The sequence below is a fragment of the Puma concolor genome, chromosome C2 (genome assembly GCF_028749965.1).
Source record: "Puma concolor isolate L17-30 chromosome C2, mPumCon1.1.hap2, whole genome shotgun sequence".
Classification (NCBI taxonomy): Eukaryota; Metazoa; Chordata; class Mammalia; order Carnivora; family Felidae; genus Puma; species Puma concolor.
The window spans coordinates 26,164,622-26,180,232 of record NC_141675.1 but is presented as its reverse complement, the minus strand read 5'-3'; the positions used below and the strand labels follow the sequence as shown (position 1 = coordinate 26,180,232).

Here is a 15,611-nt window from a genome sequence, read left to right as displayed (position 1 = left end):
AGGTCATGTGAAAGGTGGATAGATTTTTCAAGGAATAGAAAGGAAAGATTACCCTGGGTGGGTTATTTATTCTCCAAGACAGACAGCTCCTGGGCGCCACATATTTTGGTGTCCCAAATCACCATCCCAAACAGCCAAAGTAGGAGATTCTTGCATTTCCATGATATGTATGCCTGTGACGCTGCAAGCTGCCAGGGGAAAATGCTTTTTCTTTTAGTTGCAATTTTATGTTGTACTGTGTTTTGTTTTTATCACAAATTCAAATCTGTGAGTTTTTGAATGATTGGACACAGTTTTGACAACTATCATCTTTGGGAAGTTTCTGCTCACGTAAGGACCTTTATGTAGGGTTATACACTTCCCTACTCTTCTGTAAAAACCGGTTTCAGTTCTAGCTCACTTTCGTTTGATTTAGATGAAAACCATGGGGAAAAATGTTCCAGACATATATTCAAATGCTCAATAACTACAAAAGGCATGGAAGCAATACTTCTTCTTCTTCTTTTTTTTTTTTTTAACATTTATTCATTTATGAGAGACAGAGAGCACAAGCAGGGTAGGGACAGAGAGAGAGAGGAAGACACAGAGGCAGAAGCAGGCTCCAGGCTCCGAGCTGTCAGCACAGAGCCCGACGCGGGGCTCGAACTCACAAGCTGTGAGATCATGACCTGAGCCGAAGTTGGACGCTTAACCGACTGAGCCACCCAGGTGCCCCTGGAAGCAATACTTCTAATTGAAAAGCCCTACTTTGAACAATCAGAACCAAATGCACCAATTGAAGAATTCCATAGTTTAAGGCCAACCTTTTGTAAAACCCATTTTCCCACTATAGTTTCTCTCTTTCCTCGTGTACTGCTAGGATTCCAGGACCACTTCCTGTTTATTTGGGTGACGGAGCCTACAGAACACCATTCCTACTTCCAGTTATCCTTCCACAGCCCAGAACGCACCACCAACAAGCTAACTTTAGCAACAGCAACCGGGGGAGTTTCGGTTAGTCAGCATCCAGTGTCCATAAAGAGCTGCTCCAGGCACTCAGAACAATAAACACCCAGTGGGCTCTTCACATGGAAGTCAGGGGAGGTATAACATAATAGAAAATTTCAGGAAATACTAATAAAGAGTAAGGATCAAGAATACAGCTCTGGGGGCTCCTGGGTGGCGCAGTCGGTTAAGCGTCCGACTTCAGCCAGGTCACGATCTCGCGGTCCGTGAGTTCGAGCCCCGCGTCAGGCTCTGGGCTGATGGCTCAGAGCCTGGAGCCTGTTTCCGATTCTGTGTCTCCCTCTCTCTCTGCCCCTCCCCCGTTCATGCTCTGTCTCTCTCTGTCCCAAAAATAAATAAAAACGTTGAAAAGAAAGGAGAAAAAATGAAAAAAAAAAATTAAAAAAAAAAAAAAAAAGAATACAGCTCTGAAATGATCGGTCACTCGGCCAACATAACAAGTTGGCCCCTCCCTACCCAAGCCATCAACTCTTGCCACATCAAGAACTGTCCTTAAACCTCTGATTTCCTGGCAACCTGTCGTGTCCTCCAGCATCTGGACAGAAAGGGAGTGTGGGAGAACGGCGTGGATTCTACTTGGCTATGCAGATGTATGCACCATTTCCCTTGGTTGTTTAGAGGAGGTCAGGGGGTGTTTTGTTTGGCTTGGAGAAAACAGCAGCATAAACAGTGTAAGTTTTTTTTTTTTTTTTTTTAAAGATTGGCAGAAGGAAGTGTGGCCCCTCTCTTCATCAACTGAAAGCAGACAGTAAGTTCTTGATCTAATTTCTAAGACCTAATTACCATTATCATATCATCTCTGTCTTAAAACAGCCTGCCATGAAAGGGAAAGAGAACTCTACATGGCAAGCCTAGTAAATGGTGCAGAGGCCAGCTGTCATACTTAATTCCACAGTAATTTATTATTCTTTGATGTTCACTGTTGCACTGAATGAAAACCTAGCCTAATATTTTTAAATCAGATTAGTTTTTTCTCTTTTAATGTTTCCTTTAATTTGTTTATGTAATTATTTTTAATCCAACACTCCACCTAGGGAATAGCAGGAACAGTTTTTTGACAGCTTAAGGCAGTGGTAAATAATAATAAATTAATGGCAGATGACTGACATTATTTAAATATGCTCGGGGCACCTGGGTGGCTCAGTCGGTTAAGCATCCGACTTCGGCTCGGGTCATGATCTCACAGTTCATGGGTTCAAGCCCCATGTCAGGCTCTGTGCTGACAGCTCAGAGCCTGGAGCCTGCTTCAGATTCTGTGTCTCCCTCTCTCTCTGCTCCTTCCCTGCTCTCACTCTGTCACTGTGTCTCGCAAAAATAAGTGAACATTATAAATAAACAAATAAATAAGCAAGCAAGCTCTACTGACAGCAGGTCAGATAAAAATTGTTAATTCAAGTTGGAAAAAGAAAACTTTAAGATAAATTTGAAAGACAATTAGAATTCTAAGAAAGCATGTATTTGCATGTTTGAAGAATACTATTCTCTGAGGCTCAGGTGAAAATGACCATCTCCCAGGCCAATGCCTTAAGCATGAGGAACCCCTGTTACAAGTTACTATGTTAGATACAGTTGTTCTGAGGGGACATTTATGCACGCTCTCTTTATCCCAACACCTCCTCTCACCACCCCCCTTTCTTTCTAGACCCTGGCCCTAAGTAAAAGGTTCCAGAAATCTATTAGTCACTTGCCACTTCCACAATTTTTGTCATATCGGCACACCGCTCTACTGTTAGTTGCTGGATATTTTTTAAAGTCAGCTGAATGAACTCCCATTTTTATTAAGACTTGTTCCCAGCAAGATATCCATGAAATCCCACTAAATAGCTAACTATTTAAATGAAAAAATGCAAATAAAAAAGGGTTGTTGTCACCCAGTTAAAATAGCTCTGTGTGCCTCTGACAGTACATGTACTGCCCTCCAAGAGGGTCTAGGTTGAGGGTCTTCAACAAAGGCATTAGGCCAAAGATGCCTGTGCTTCGCGCTGGGGCCCTCGACCACTGTAGCTCAGATCTGATCCAACTGTCTGACGCTTGCTGCTTCTGAACATTACCATGGCCCTCTAAGAGGCAGGAAATGCAAAGAAAGGCCTCTCTACCCAGACAGGGCATCCTTTCCCTCCCACTGAACTGGAGGGAGGTCTCAGACCATGCGGTCACCCTCTCACCAACATGCACAGCAACATGCTCCCCTTCTAAACCAAAACCTTCCACGACGAAACCCACTTTCCCTGCCCAGAGCTCTTTTTGTGGTGCTAAGAAGGTCCAATTTATTACTGAGGCCTATTTTTACTACTTCTAAGTACTTACTTTCTGCCCCAACATTCCAGGAAATCCCGGGAAACCCTGTGAAGAGAGCAACACACATAGTGACTGCCTCTGAGATAGTGCTTGAAAGGGCTGTGGAAGAGTGTGGTCAGCTGTTCTCAAGATAGAGCCGTCAGTCAGTCAGTCAGTCAGTCAGTAGGACAGCCCACAAGATGGCGGTGGGCAAGGGCTGCCATTTCCTCTGTAGTTTATCATTCCATGCAAAGGCCATTACCTTTTCTCCTTTGGGACCCAAGTCACCCCTTTCACCTCTGGATCCCTAGGAGGAAACCACAGGAGGGAATCAAAGAGTTAATACCCTGGGGTAAAACTGGAGAGTTTCAAAATGAAAGCTCCCTAAGCCAACACACTCATTTACAGGCAAAGAAGTAGGCTTCAGGTGACTTGCCCAGGGAAGGAATGTTTTGTGGTCTACCTTTTATTTGGACCACAAAGACCCTTGCATTAATAAAAGACAACTCGCAGAAAATTCTGGGTCCCAGATCCTCTCTCCTCCTGTGGGAAATTTGTCCCCAGGTTCTGGCTGGATTTTTTTTACTTGGTTTGGTTTCTGACAGATGAGAAAGTTGTGTGGTAGAAGCGTGGTCTACAGACAACACCAACCATCTCCCTCCAGTGCCCCGCAGGCAGGCTGTGTTTCCCCTCCACCAGTACAGACTTCAGCTACTAATCTGCTCCACATGAGGGGCCTCTACCTCCACTGGGAGCTCCTCCCTAACCTACTCGCCCTGCCTTGGGAGGCCCTTCCCTGCTCTCTCAGTCCAATGACAAAGGACAGGGGGATATCTAGGAATGGTCACTATAGGTGCTAACTTAAGAGAAACCTGGGCCTGTCTTCTGCTCATCACTGACCCCAGAGTCAATAGCCCAGACCAGGCTCTGGGAAGCCATGGGAGACAAGCACTAACCTTTTCCCCTCTGGATCCAGGGTAGCCCTAAAAGAAAGCAAAAGGTGCATTTACGATTCACCCTATGTAGCAGTAAACACAAAGATGTCCCTTAGGGTTATGTTTATACCAGGCCTAAAAAGAACATTGCTTTTCTTACCCCCAAAGGCCTGAACAAAGTTTTCCATCTGCCTTGTTGTTCAGAAGCTTGACCCTCCCTGCCCAGGAGAATAACAGGAAGGACATCCCTATGCCCCTGCATCCCAGGCATGATGTCCCCCAAAGGGCTGGTAAAGACAAGCACTCTGGCACTGGGCTTTCTGGTATCTGTGACACTCCCCAAGCCCAGGACAGCAGCCCCACCCAACCCCCCATCTTTGTGGACAGCAGCTGCTCCAGAGCCTTAGTGAGAAGAGCCGGGAATGTCCGTCTGGACCAACACACTGACCTTGAAGCCCATTGGTCCTCTTGACCCTGGCAAGCCCATCACACCCAGGTCACCTTTTTCACCCTGGGGGAATCAGAAGAAGATGGGGAAAAGGACCAACGGTGACATTTACTAGAGAAACAGAACCAGGAAAATCATGGGCAAGATCATGATGGAACTAGGGGCATTGGGGCTGGCTTGTGAATCTGAGGACCCCACATGCTCCCTTGCTCACTCCCAGGGGTTCAAGGCTCCATAGTTCACACTTCGTTCTGGTATTTGAGATTAAACGTAAAATGAAATTGCCCAAGGCAGAGCAGATCTCCAAACTAAATGCTAATATGCTACAAATGCTTGATCTTTTCCTGGAGTAGGTTTTGAGAGGGCGGGGAGAGAACATGGGGGCATCGGGCCTCACAGGACTAAATGTCAACACCCCAGAAAACTTCACCTGTTTTATGCTCTGCATAGGGAGGGCCTTTCAGGCATTTTCATATATTCTCACCCTAGGTTTGCAGTCAAACAGAGTGAACATCAGCCTCTGGGCATGCATTACGGAGACAGGGGGCTAAGACTCATGGGTGGGCTCTGTTGCCCCTCAGAATGGTTTGTAGTTGGAACTTTCAGCACCCTCTGTGCTGAAAAGTAGAAATATAAGATGAGCCACATACTTTCGAATTTTTTTAGAAGTTACATTAAAAGTAAAACAGGTAAAAAGTAAAACAGGTGAAATCAACTTTAATATATTTTATTTAATCTGATTATCATTTAAACATATAATCAATATAAATTAATGAGATATTTTACAATCTGATTTTTAGAATAGATATTTTAAATCTGTTGTGTATTTTATATTTAAATCATATCTCAATTCAGGCATTAAATTTTCATCCAAAATACTCGATCTGTATTTAGATTTCATAAAATTTATACTGAAACAGCAGAGTCACACATTCAAGTTGCTATAAACATGCCTTCATATTTTCAAATAACTGAACTGAGTAAAGGTTTTTAAATTCAAACTTACATTAAAATAAAAAATTCAGTTCCTCAGTTGTACCAGCCACACTTTAAGGGCTCAGTAGCCACATATGGGTAATTGCTGCCATAGTAGACAGTTCAGACCTATAAAGTAGATTTTTGGAAAAATATCCTTGGGACTTTTCCTAAGAGGACTGGGAACACAGTTTTCTATCCTGTGTAATAAATACAGCTGGTGACTGAATCAGAGCAGATAGTGACATTCACCTGCCCGTCCCTGATTTCTGCAGGCCAAATCTGCACCCAATAGTCTCTGACCAAAGGGAGAAGAATATAAACAAAGGTATGGGTGTGGATGTGTCAGCTTTCCATCATCTGTGTGAAGAAGGGATTTCATCAGCATTTAGCTTAGCTAAATGCAGGATTTCAGTCTTTCCAGCTGGCCAGTGCCCATCACCCTCAACCCCCAAACTCCCGCACAGCTTTCCAGACACAAGCACCTCGTGGGTCATCTCAGGGAAACCAAAGAATTTCAGGCCACCTCTGAGGACAAAGGAGAACCGGGGTCCCTGTGAAAGAGGGGAGCGGCCCTTCAATTCTCCCCCCCACCCCCGCTCATAGGAGCAGAGCTGCTGGACGGGCCAAGGTCTTATAGTTCAAGTAAAGGTCCCCAAGTGTTTGGGGACCTCTGGGCAGTCCTCGTCCTTTCTTCATCTTCCTCCTCTTAAGGAAACAAGTTTCACTATGTGCCAAAGGCCAGGGGGCTGACATCCCCCCTCATGTTCTGATACCACATGAACCCTGAGAGTGTGCCATACTTACCCTGGGTCCTTCAGGGCCGACTGGCCCAGGCATGCCAGGAACACCCGGGGGGCCAGGTCTACCCTTCAAAAATGAACAACAAAAGTCAGGACAACTGGGTTTGTTTCCTTCCTTCCAGGAAATGAGATTTGTTTTGGGAGCTCACAGGGGACTGTAGGGCCCTTAAGCATAGCTTCTAGGTCCTTCATCCCCACCCTCCAGTGACTGATAGCCTAGAAGGTTGGGTCACTTACACATAAGTTAAAGAGTTTGGTGTTATATTATGTCAACACATAAGCTCTTATTCTACTCAAGAAACGGAAGGTGCCGGGGGGGGGGGGGGGCGGTGCGGTGAAGGACGGTGATAGAGAAGGGATTCTAAACTTCTTGGCTTATGACCTCCACTCACCTGCCCATTCACCCAAATGTTCCTTGCATTCCAACAGGTTCTTCCCAAGGATATGGCATGGAATGGGGTGGGGTTTTGTTTGGGGTACAGCAGCAGATGCTGTTGGTATTCCCTCAAAATCTTTTTCACTTGCTCACTGTGCCCATCCCCCCAGTGGCTACCTGCCTTCCTGCCACAACGCATTCCTGCAACCTGTAATTGTGGAATTTGCCAATGGTCAATTGGAGCTGCCTGGCAATTCATGCACCTCTTCTCCCTGCAGCCAATAACCCAGCTCCCTTACGTCAGGACAGGACAAGCTCTGTGGTGCTGTTCACACACCAGAGCTCCCCTAGCAATGGGGCTGAAGATGGACTTCATCTGACACCACACCCAAGCTGGGCTTCTTCCCCGGCACCATCCGGCTTCCCCTCCCCTCAGGATCCTTCTGAGAGAACTCCCTTAATGTGTTCACTTCTACATGGCACGTGTGGTCTCTACCTCTGCTTCTAGGGAGGCCAACCTAAGCCAGGAGCCATGCAAGAGCAAACCTTACAAGAGGAAGTGGGGGCGGGGACCTGGGGTCTATCTCAACCTCTGCACCCACTGGCTAATTTCACAGTTAACCTAACTAGACATGTGGAAGGCTCAGCCCCTAAACTGGAGATCACAAATGCTAACACGTGTCCTCGTTTCTACTCTTTCCCACTTTCATGGGAGACATCACTAACTGATCACGACCCTCGTTAGTTCTGAGCATGAAGACCATCCCAGAATGCTTTCCAGCCCAGCGCTTCAGATAACCCCTGTGCCTTGGCTGGAGCTGTGATCTGTGTCCTTGAGGGATGTAATTTTGCTTGCAAAGGTCTGTTTGAGGCTTTTGTTGATAGTGAAACCATCTGAATAGAACATTTAACCAGAAAACTAATAATTTATATTTAGAATCATAAGCATCTTGTTTGGCCACAGTGTTACACCGCCTTCTATCACTGAGACCTACAGTTTCAGTGCCAACATCCATTGACCACAGTGAGTGGCTGCTGGTTTACTCTTTCCTGACCTGAATGAGAGCCTTGGTAACATGTGTTTGGTTCGCTCAAAGTCCCTATGACCTTAAGTGACTCCTGTGTATTTCAGCTGGGCCAAAAGGCAAAAGCTATTGGCTTCTGTTCTGCACTTTATTCCAGTTTAATCAAATAGACAGTAAGAGTCATTTAGTGCCACTGGTTGGGGCCCTGGATGATTTCCCTAATGGGTGGCAGAATGAGATGGTCTGAGGTTGGGGGAAATTTGGGCAGGCTTGGCAGCCTCTGGGAGAGGTCCAGATGCATGGCAGTAGCAGGCTCTCGACCAAAAGAACAGGCAGAAAATGGGGCACCTGAGTGACTCAGTCGGTTAAGTGTCTGACTCTTGGTTTCGGCTCGGATCATGATCTCACAGTTCGTGGGTTTGAGCCCCACATGGGGCTCTGTGCTGGCAGTGTGGAGCCTGCTCGGGATTCTCTCCCTCTCCCTTTCTCTCTGCCCCTCCCTTGCTCACGCTCCCTGTCTCTCTCAAAAAAAAAAAAAAAAAAAAAAAAAGAACAGGCAGAAAAAGCCCACTGTCATCAGAATGGCAGTGCCATCATTGTCCACCTGGATACTGGAGTCTAAGGAAGTATACTGCTGGTGGCTCCTACCCCTAAGAGTACTTGTGGGTGCGTGCACACGCACACTCACACACACACGTGCACACACACACAGAGAACAGTTGCCCGTGCAATGCTGACAGAACAGCATGAACCATACCTTTCTTCCTGGTAGGCCAAGCTCCCCCTGTGGATGGAGAAGACAGGTAAGCAGAGGCTTCTTTGGAAGAGAAGTTCTGGAAGCACAGAGCTTAGTAGGGCTGACGGCTGGGCATGAGCGTGTGGCTTGGTTGCTTGGCCATTCACAGCACCCCTGCCATGTCAGTGGGCCAAGCTGAAATACGCCAGTGGGATCTCACACATGCAGCAGCAGCCCCGCCATCACGGAGCCCATCCTCACTCTCTCAGGCAGAATTAGCACATTCTTTGACATCTCAACCAGAAAATTCTCAGTGGCATCCCCAGGAAACAGGCTGGAATTACCAAGAAGGGGTGGACTGAAGAAGGCAGTGACTCATACCTTTTCTCCCTTTGGTCCTATCTTGCCAGGAAGTCCTGGTGGACCCTATGCAATCAACATAAGAAATGAAAAGGTCTCCATCAAAACAAGGCAGGATGGGTGGGGAGGGAGGCGTGACTTCAAGGGAGGCTCTTGGTGCGTTGGGCTCCTCTAGCAGCGTGGTTCCCTCTAGCAGACTAGGGGTCCAAGGTCCCCATGAAGGACCCTCTTGTGCCCTCCAACCCAGTCTCCTTGTCCTCTGGTAACTTTCCCTGAGCTGTGCTTCCAGGGGTGCCGTGGTTACAACCAGAGAGTCTTGAAGAAACGCTGTTTGCAGAAAACAAGATGCGTCACCACCTCTCATAGCTTTTCAGCTGCTCTCAACCAAGCCCCCCTGGGGCCCTGACAAGAGGGAAGTTACTCTTTGCACATAGGAGCAGCCAACTTAGAAATTTCTGTGCTGGATCTATGGGCACTAGGTGCAGTGAAACCCTTCTTTAAGACGTTAAGAATGTGGGCAATGGTGCGTTTTGTCTCATTGCCCAGTCCCAGGAGTGGGGCTGACTCCAGCTCAGGGACTCTAGCACCCACTACACTAAAGCCTGCCACACCCACGGCCAATATGCAGCTGCTTTCTGTTCACGCGTCTATGAAATGCTCGGTTGACTGTTTTCCAAATTCCCCAGTACGGCAAAGAGGAAATCCATCAACTTGTAGCAGGCCACAATTTTATCCCCATGATCTGCTGGTGAACACACCTACCACAAAGCCTGTTTGAAATATGATTCCTTTGAGACTTGTCCAAATGATAAACAGTCCCCTCAGTGGTTCCCAAAGCTGTCTGCACATTAGAATCCCCTGAGGATCTTTTGAAAATCCTGACCAAGCCAACCCAGATCAATTACATCACAATCTCAAGGAAAGGGGCATTAGGCATCAGGAATTTTTGAATCTCCCAGGGATTCTTTATAAATTAAAATTTTTTTAATGTTTACTTTTGGGAGAGAAAGAGAGACAGAACATGAGCAGGGAAGGGGCAGAGACAGGGGGACACAGAATCTGAAGTAGGCTCCAGGCTCTGAGCCGTCAGCACAGAGCCCGATGCGGGGCTCGAACTCACGAACCATGAGATCATGACGTGAGCTGTAGTTGGCTGCTTAACCGACTGAGCCACCCAGGTGCCCCGAAGCTCTCAGGGATTCTAACGTACAGCTAAGTTTGGGAACCAGACTTTGATTTATTTTCCTGTTTGCGGGATGGGAAGAGGCAATGTCATCATTTCATTTCCCTTTCCACTCTCCCCTTCTCTCCTTCCCCTGCCCCCACCTTACCTCTTCTTTCAAGCCCCCCTGCTCCCCCTAACTTTCCCCTCCTCCCCGCTTCTCTCCCTCCTCACTCCTGGTCTGGACACCCTTGTGTGGAAATAGGGCTTCCTGGGAGGGTGGCGTCACCCCCACTTCCTCAGCCACTTGCCCAGTGACCTGCTGGGGACTGCGCTGGCCCCAGCACCTGGCCCTATTTCACGGCTGTGAGGGCCAGCTTGGATTGATAGCCCAGGGTACAGGGTACACAGTCCTTGAGGATCAAAGCCTAGGGGGTGCCAGGGCTCCCAGAGAGTGTGACTCAGAAGGGCAGAGGTTCCCTGCTCCCCAAAGTCTAGGAGCCCATGGTGACAGGGAGCCCCAGGGCAGTGTGCCTGCCACCTGTCCAGTCCCCTTGCAAGGATGAACGCTGTTCCATTCTCTCATTTCTTATTATCAAGCCTGTTTTTTCGATTTCTTAAAATGGGCTGGAGGGATTTTACCAGGCCATTGTGCTCTAGCTCAGTGCTTTCCAAATTCTGATGTGCAGATGTTTCACTAGGGGGGCTTGTTAAAATGCAGATTTTGGGGTGCCTGGGTGGCTCAGTGGGTTAAGCTTCTCCATCTCCCAGTTTGTGAGTTTGAGCCCATCGGGGTCTGAGCTGACGGCATGCAGCACTTCGGATTCTGTGTCTCCTCTCTCTCTGCTCCTCCCCCACTTGCTCTCTTTCAAAAATAAGCATTAAAAATGTTTTTTAATGCAGATTTTGATTGAGTGGGTGGGGGTGTGTGAAGGGGAGGAGAGAATGAGATTCTGCATGTCTGACAAGCTCCCAGAGGATGCCCTTGTTACTGATTCACAGACCTCATTTTGCTTGGGAACAGCATTTACACTATGTTCTAAGCAATGGAAGTGGCTGCAAATGCTCCCGCTACCCCCACCCCACCTAGCTGGGCAGCACATTCTCTGAATGACTCAAGTGGATCACGTGAGTTAGAGGTGTGTGAGCAGGGCTGGAGAGGGTGTGAGTTCAGCAGAAAATCCCCCTTTCCTTCCCATGCCGTGTGGCTCTCAGGCGTTCTGAGATCCACCAGTGTAGACTGCCGGAGGTGGGAAGATAGAAATCCACCTGGGAGGTGCTCCTCGGTGTCCATCTTGCTTTTCTGCAGACTTCCTAGCCCCTCTGTGGCAGCCTCTGGCCATTTCTGGGTTCAAAGTCCTGTTTTGTGTTCTTTATTGCGTTCAATAAATATTTATGGAGAGATCACAAGAACCCGTGCACTGGTACAGACCGGGCACAAAACAGACGATATCCCTGCTCTAGGACCACGGGTCGGTAAACCTTTTCTGTAAAGAGGCAGATAGTAAATATCTTAAACTACGCCTCTGATACAGCATCTCTGTCACAGCCACTGACCTCTGCCCTTGCAGCACAAAGGCGGCCAGAGACAATAAAGTTTAGTTACAAAAACAGGCTGCTTCCAGATCTGATTGGCCATAGTGTGCCAGTCCTCGCCATAGAGCTTATACTTTATAAAAAGACCAAAGAGACCGACAACAATAACAAAATAAGAAAACCGTAATGAGAAAATTGTGCGGAGAATTAAAATAGGTCATCGCGATTGAGAATGACAGGGAACGGTACTGTAGACTGGCTGGTTGAGGAAGGCATTTCTAAGGAGGTGGCCTATAAACTGTTCTGAGTAATGAAGGAGCTGGCCGTGGTAAAAATCAGAGGAAAGAACATTCCAAAAGCCTGAGCCACGAGCGCAAAAGCCCTAAGGCTGGAACAAGCTTGATATGCTTCAGGACCCAAGAGATATGCGTTGGGTGGACAATGTTGGTATGATACACTGTAGGAGATACAGGTGGGGTCCTCTTGCAGGGCCTTAGTCTCCTGGGATGGGAAGCCATAGGAGGGGTCACCCAGGAGGGGTGACAGAATTCCTAAGGCACTTGGGCAACTGACTACTGCCTGTACCCTTTTTCATCTCCCCACGGCAGGCCCCGAGCCCCAGGCCAGGGGGCGGTCCTCCTTGCTGGGCCCCCTCATCCAGGCAAGTCAGGGGAGCCAGGGTCTGTGAGACAGGGTCTCTGGAGGGTACTCTTGTTTGCCTAGAAAATCCTTTCTCTAACATTTCACCTGTTCCTCACTCTTTCCTTTAGCTTTAGTGGGGTGGGGGGAGGCTGCCTGGTCACAGTGTCTAATGAGGCTCAGACTAACAAGTGCCCCATTACCTCTGCTTTCCTGCGCCAAATGCAGGCAATTCTTGGTTTACGGGGGGGTGGGGGGGGATTGGTCAATGGTCACATAAGGGGCAACCAATTGTCGTCAAGCGTCTGATGATCATTATAATAATAATCATATCCATCTAGACAGCAGCTCATCTGGTCCCCTCACCACCACCACCCAAATCCAGTACTGTGGGGGTAATTACTGTCTCCGCTGTGTAGGTGAGGATATCAAGGCTGGGAGGCCAGCATTCTCCCAGAGAAGAGGAATCCGTGTACTCGCCTCGTGGCTCTGGAGCCGGAGGTGAGCTAGGGAAAGAAAAGCGGCCCCCATGTCGCGTTGAAGAGGGCGGCTCTAAGAGACTCTCCCCAGTGGGTTTTACTGCTCTGAACAGAAGACAGCAGGACAGGGTCTGGTGGAATGCACCAACCTGGGGGCCAGGGGGCCCAGGGGAGCCGAGTGATCCTTGCACACATGAGGACTGTGTGGTCTCCAGTTCCAGGATGAAATTCTTCATGTCTGGGGAGAGAAGCTTCAATGCAAGCAACACATGGTCATGGGTCAGACGTGGGGGACGGAAGAAGGGTCACTACCCCTGGACACAGATCTGCCTCCCAATCCAGTCCCCAAGATTGGTGGTTCCCTGACACCCCAGTGGGTGTCCCAAGAAGATGACCTTCTGGGCCCCAAGTTCCTGTTCTCTCCTAAGACATTCCTGGCTTGAATAGATTATAGAGCTAGAAGAGCTCCTTTGGATGGAGTTAGGAAGCTCATTTCAGGGGCCTTTGCCTAATGTCTAGGCCAGCACCGTCCAAAAGAAATGAAATGCAAGCCACCTAGGTAGCTCAAAATTTTCTGGTAGCCAAGTTAAAAAAAGGAAAAAGAAGGAAGTAAAATTAAGTTTAATAATAGATTTAACCCAACATGTCCCAGATATCATTTCAACATCTATTCAATATTAAAACATTACTGAGACATTTTACCTTCTTTCTTCATCCCAAGTCTTCAAAATCCAGTGCGTATTTCATACGCACAGCACATCTCAACTCTAACGAGCCACGTGAGAGGTGTTGAAGACACATATGGCCAGTGGCTACTGCATTGGGCAGTACAGGTCTAAGAATTCTCAGAAAAATTCGAGAATCCCAAGTCGCAAGACTCTTCTGGCCTGTTGTCTTCCCAAATCCTGTTCCCTCTCACACCTCAGTATGACTATAGGGGGACCATTTCCTGCGCCCCCTCACAGAAACAGGCTATGTTAAACATGGGCTGTGGAAGGGAACTTCATAAACACTTGGGAAGAAAGGGGAAATTCTGTTCTGAGCAACTGAAGGGAGCCTAGAAAGTTATAAATTCACCTCATTGTTCTCAGGGAGATGGGATGCTTTTCCAAATCCAATTTCCTGCTGACAAGAATCTCCCTCCATAACTTATTTATGACAGCGGGAGAATGGACACACACAAGAAACTGCAAATGCCCATTCTAGAGTTCAACCTGCTGTGTGAGAGTAAAGGGTTGGATCCCTCGAAAAGAATCTGGAGGCTTCTCACTTCAAGTGCGGGGAAGTTGGGGGCGGGGGCTGTGTGGTGGGCACTGGGGAGCCCCTGTGTCTGTTCTCTCACAAGCCCTGAGGTACTCACCAGGCTTCGGCCTCCTCTGAAGAATGGTGGTGGGAACAGCGGGGGTGGAGGGGGCGTCAGGAGGCAGCATGCTCTGTGGCTGCCACGCTTCTTCTGATCCAGGCCGGGAAGAGCTGTGCAGAGAAAATTGCTGCTCATAGCCCCGACAGTGTCGGGGCCTCTGTCATGTCCCCTGAACCCTAAGGAGACCCATGCCGCAAACTCCAGATTTCTGAATGTGATTTCTAACCAGTTAGATGTGAGTGCACCGTCTGTTTGCCACTTGATGTAGCCCTCCCCCAGCCTTTGCTGAACGAAGATGGTTAAGCAGCTGGTATGGACACCATGACCATAATAAAGTCCATGTCTCCTTCTTCGTGGACTGACTTGTCACTTTGTAGATGTGACAAGGAACGAGAAGTCCAGACTCATAATACACCTCCAATAGAGGAGGAGAAGGAAGTGTTTGTTAATTACTTTGATGGTGCCCTCAGAGGGAGGCTCAGGGAGGGGGCATCCAGGGCCCAAGGTGGCATGGACTATACAAGACCCGGAGCCCTGATTTAAAACACATACTTGATCCTAGACTCTACACACACATTTGGGGTCACCCATGCTCACAAAAGGGTTACAGTCTAATGACTCAATACACGGGTGTGAGGAGATGAAGGCGGGGGCCCTGGACCCTGGTAGCTTTATTGAACATGGGGTCTTGCCCATGTTCGATGTTAGGGTATGTTCAACATTGAAGTATACCTTAAAGAAAGGGCATAGATCATAAGCACACAGCCCAACAGATTTCTGCAAAGTGAACACACCCTAGAGGCTGGCCCCTGGATCAAAACACACAACTCCTCATCATCCACAAGCCCCATAAACTCCTGTCCAATCTCTGCACACCTCCCTCGCCACCATTCTGACTTCTAACCCCAGGGACTCATTGTGTCTATTCTGGAACTTTATATAAATAGAATCAAACAACATGAATTCTTGTGTATGGCTTCTTTTGCTCAACACGGTGTTTGTGAGGGTCATTCGGGTTGTCGTTTGTAGCTGTTAGCGCTGAAGAGAGTTCCATTGTGTGACCAAACCACAATCTACTTATCCATTCTGCAGCGGCTGAACATTGGGTTGATAGCCACTCCACACCCCACCAGAATGGCTAAAATGAAAAGGACAGGAAATAACAAATGTGGGCAAGAACGTGGAACAAACAGAACTCTCATACATTGGCTGGAGGCGGGGGGTGTAAGTTGGTTCAACCTCCCTGGAAAACTGCTTGGTATCATCTACTAAAGCTGAATCCAGGCAACCCCGACAGCCCAGCAGTTTCACTCAGGGCTGTTTAGCAACAGACAAGTGGGCATATGTTCACCAAAACACATGTACTAGAATATTCATGGCATTGATATCCATAATCACCAAAAGCTGTACATTTACAGTTCCCAGTTTGGGTCTCGTGAGGGTACCCTCACCTTCAACCCTTACGTCGAGCCTCTGACTTTGTAGAACTTGG

General features: G+C 47.9%; 1 protein-coding gene across 6 annotated transcripts in view; it reads right to left on the bottom strand.

Moving 5' to 3' along the window:
- COLQ (collagen like tail subunit of asymmetric acetylcholinesterase) overlaps positions 1-15,611 on the bottom strand; it is a 97,492-nt gene that overhangs the window by 35,889 nt on the left and 45,992 nt on the right. For all 6 annotated transcript variants that reach the window (XM_086674266.1, XM_086674264.1, XM_025913945.2 and 3 more), the window contains exons 2-10: positions 14,117-14,229; positions 12,906-13,007; positions 8,962-9,006; positions 8,602-8,628; positions 6,448-6,510; positions 4,666-4,728; positions 4,239-4,265; positions 3,545-3,589; positions 3,313-3,348 (exon numbers count right to left, since the gene is read on the bottom strand). In XM_086674266.1, coding sequence (XP_086530392.1) covers positions 3,313-3,348; positions 3,545-3,589; positions 4,239-4,265; positions 4,666-4,728; positions 6,448-6,510; positions 8,602-8,628; positions 8,962-9,006; positions 12,906-13,007; positions 14,117-14,229 — 521 coding nt within the window. The remainder of the gene's footprint in view (positions 1-3,312; positions 3,349-3,544; positions 3,590-4,238; positions 4,266-4,665; positions 4,729-6,447; positions 6,511-8,601; positions 8,629-8,961; positions 9,007-12,905; positions 13,008-14,116; positions 14,230-15,611) is intronic.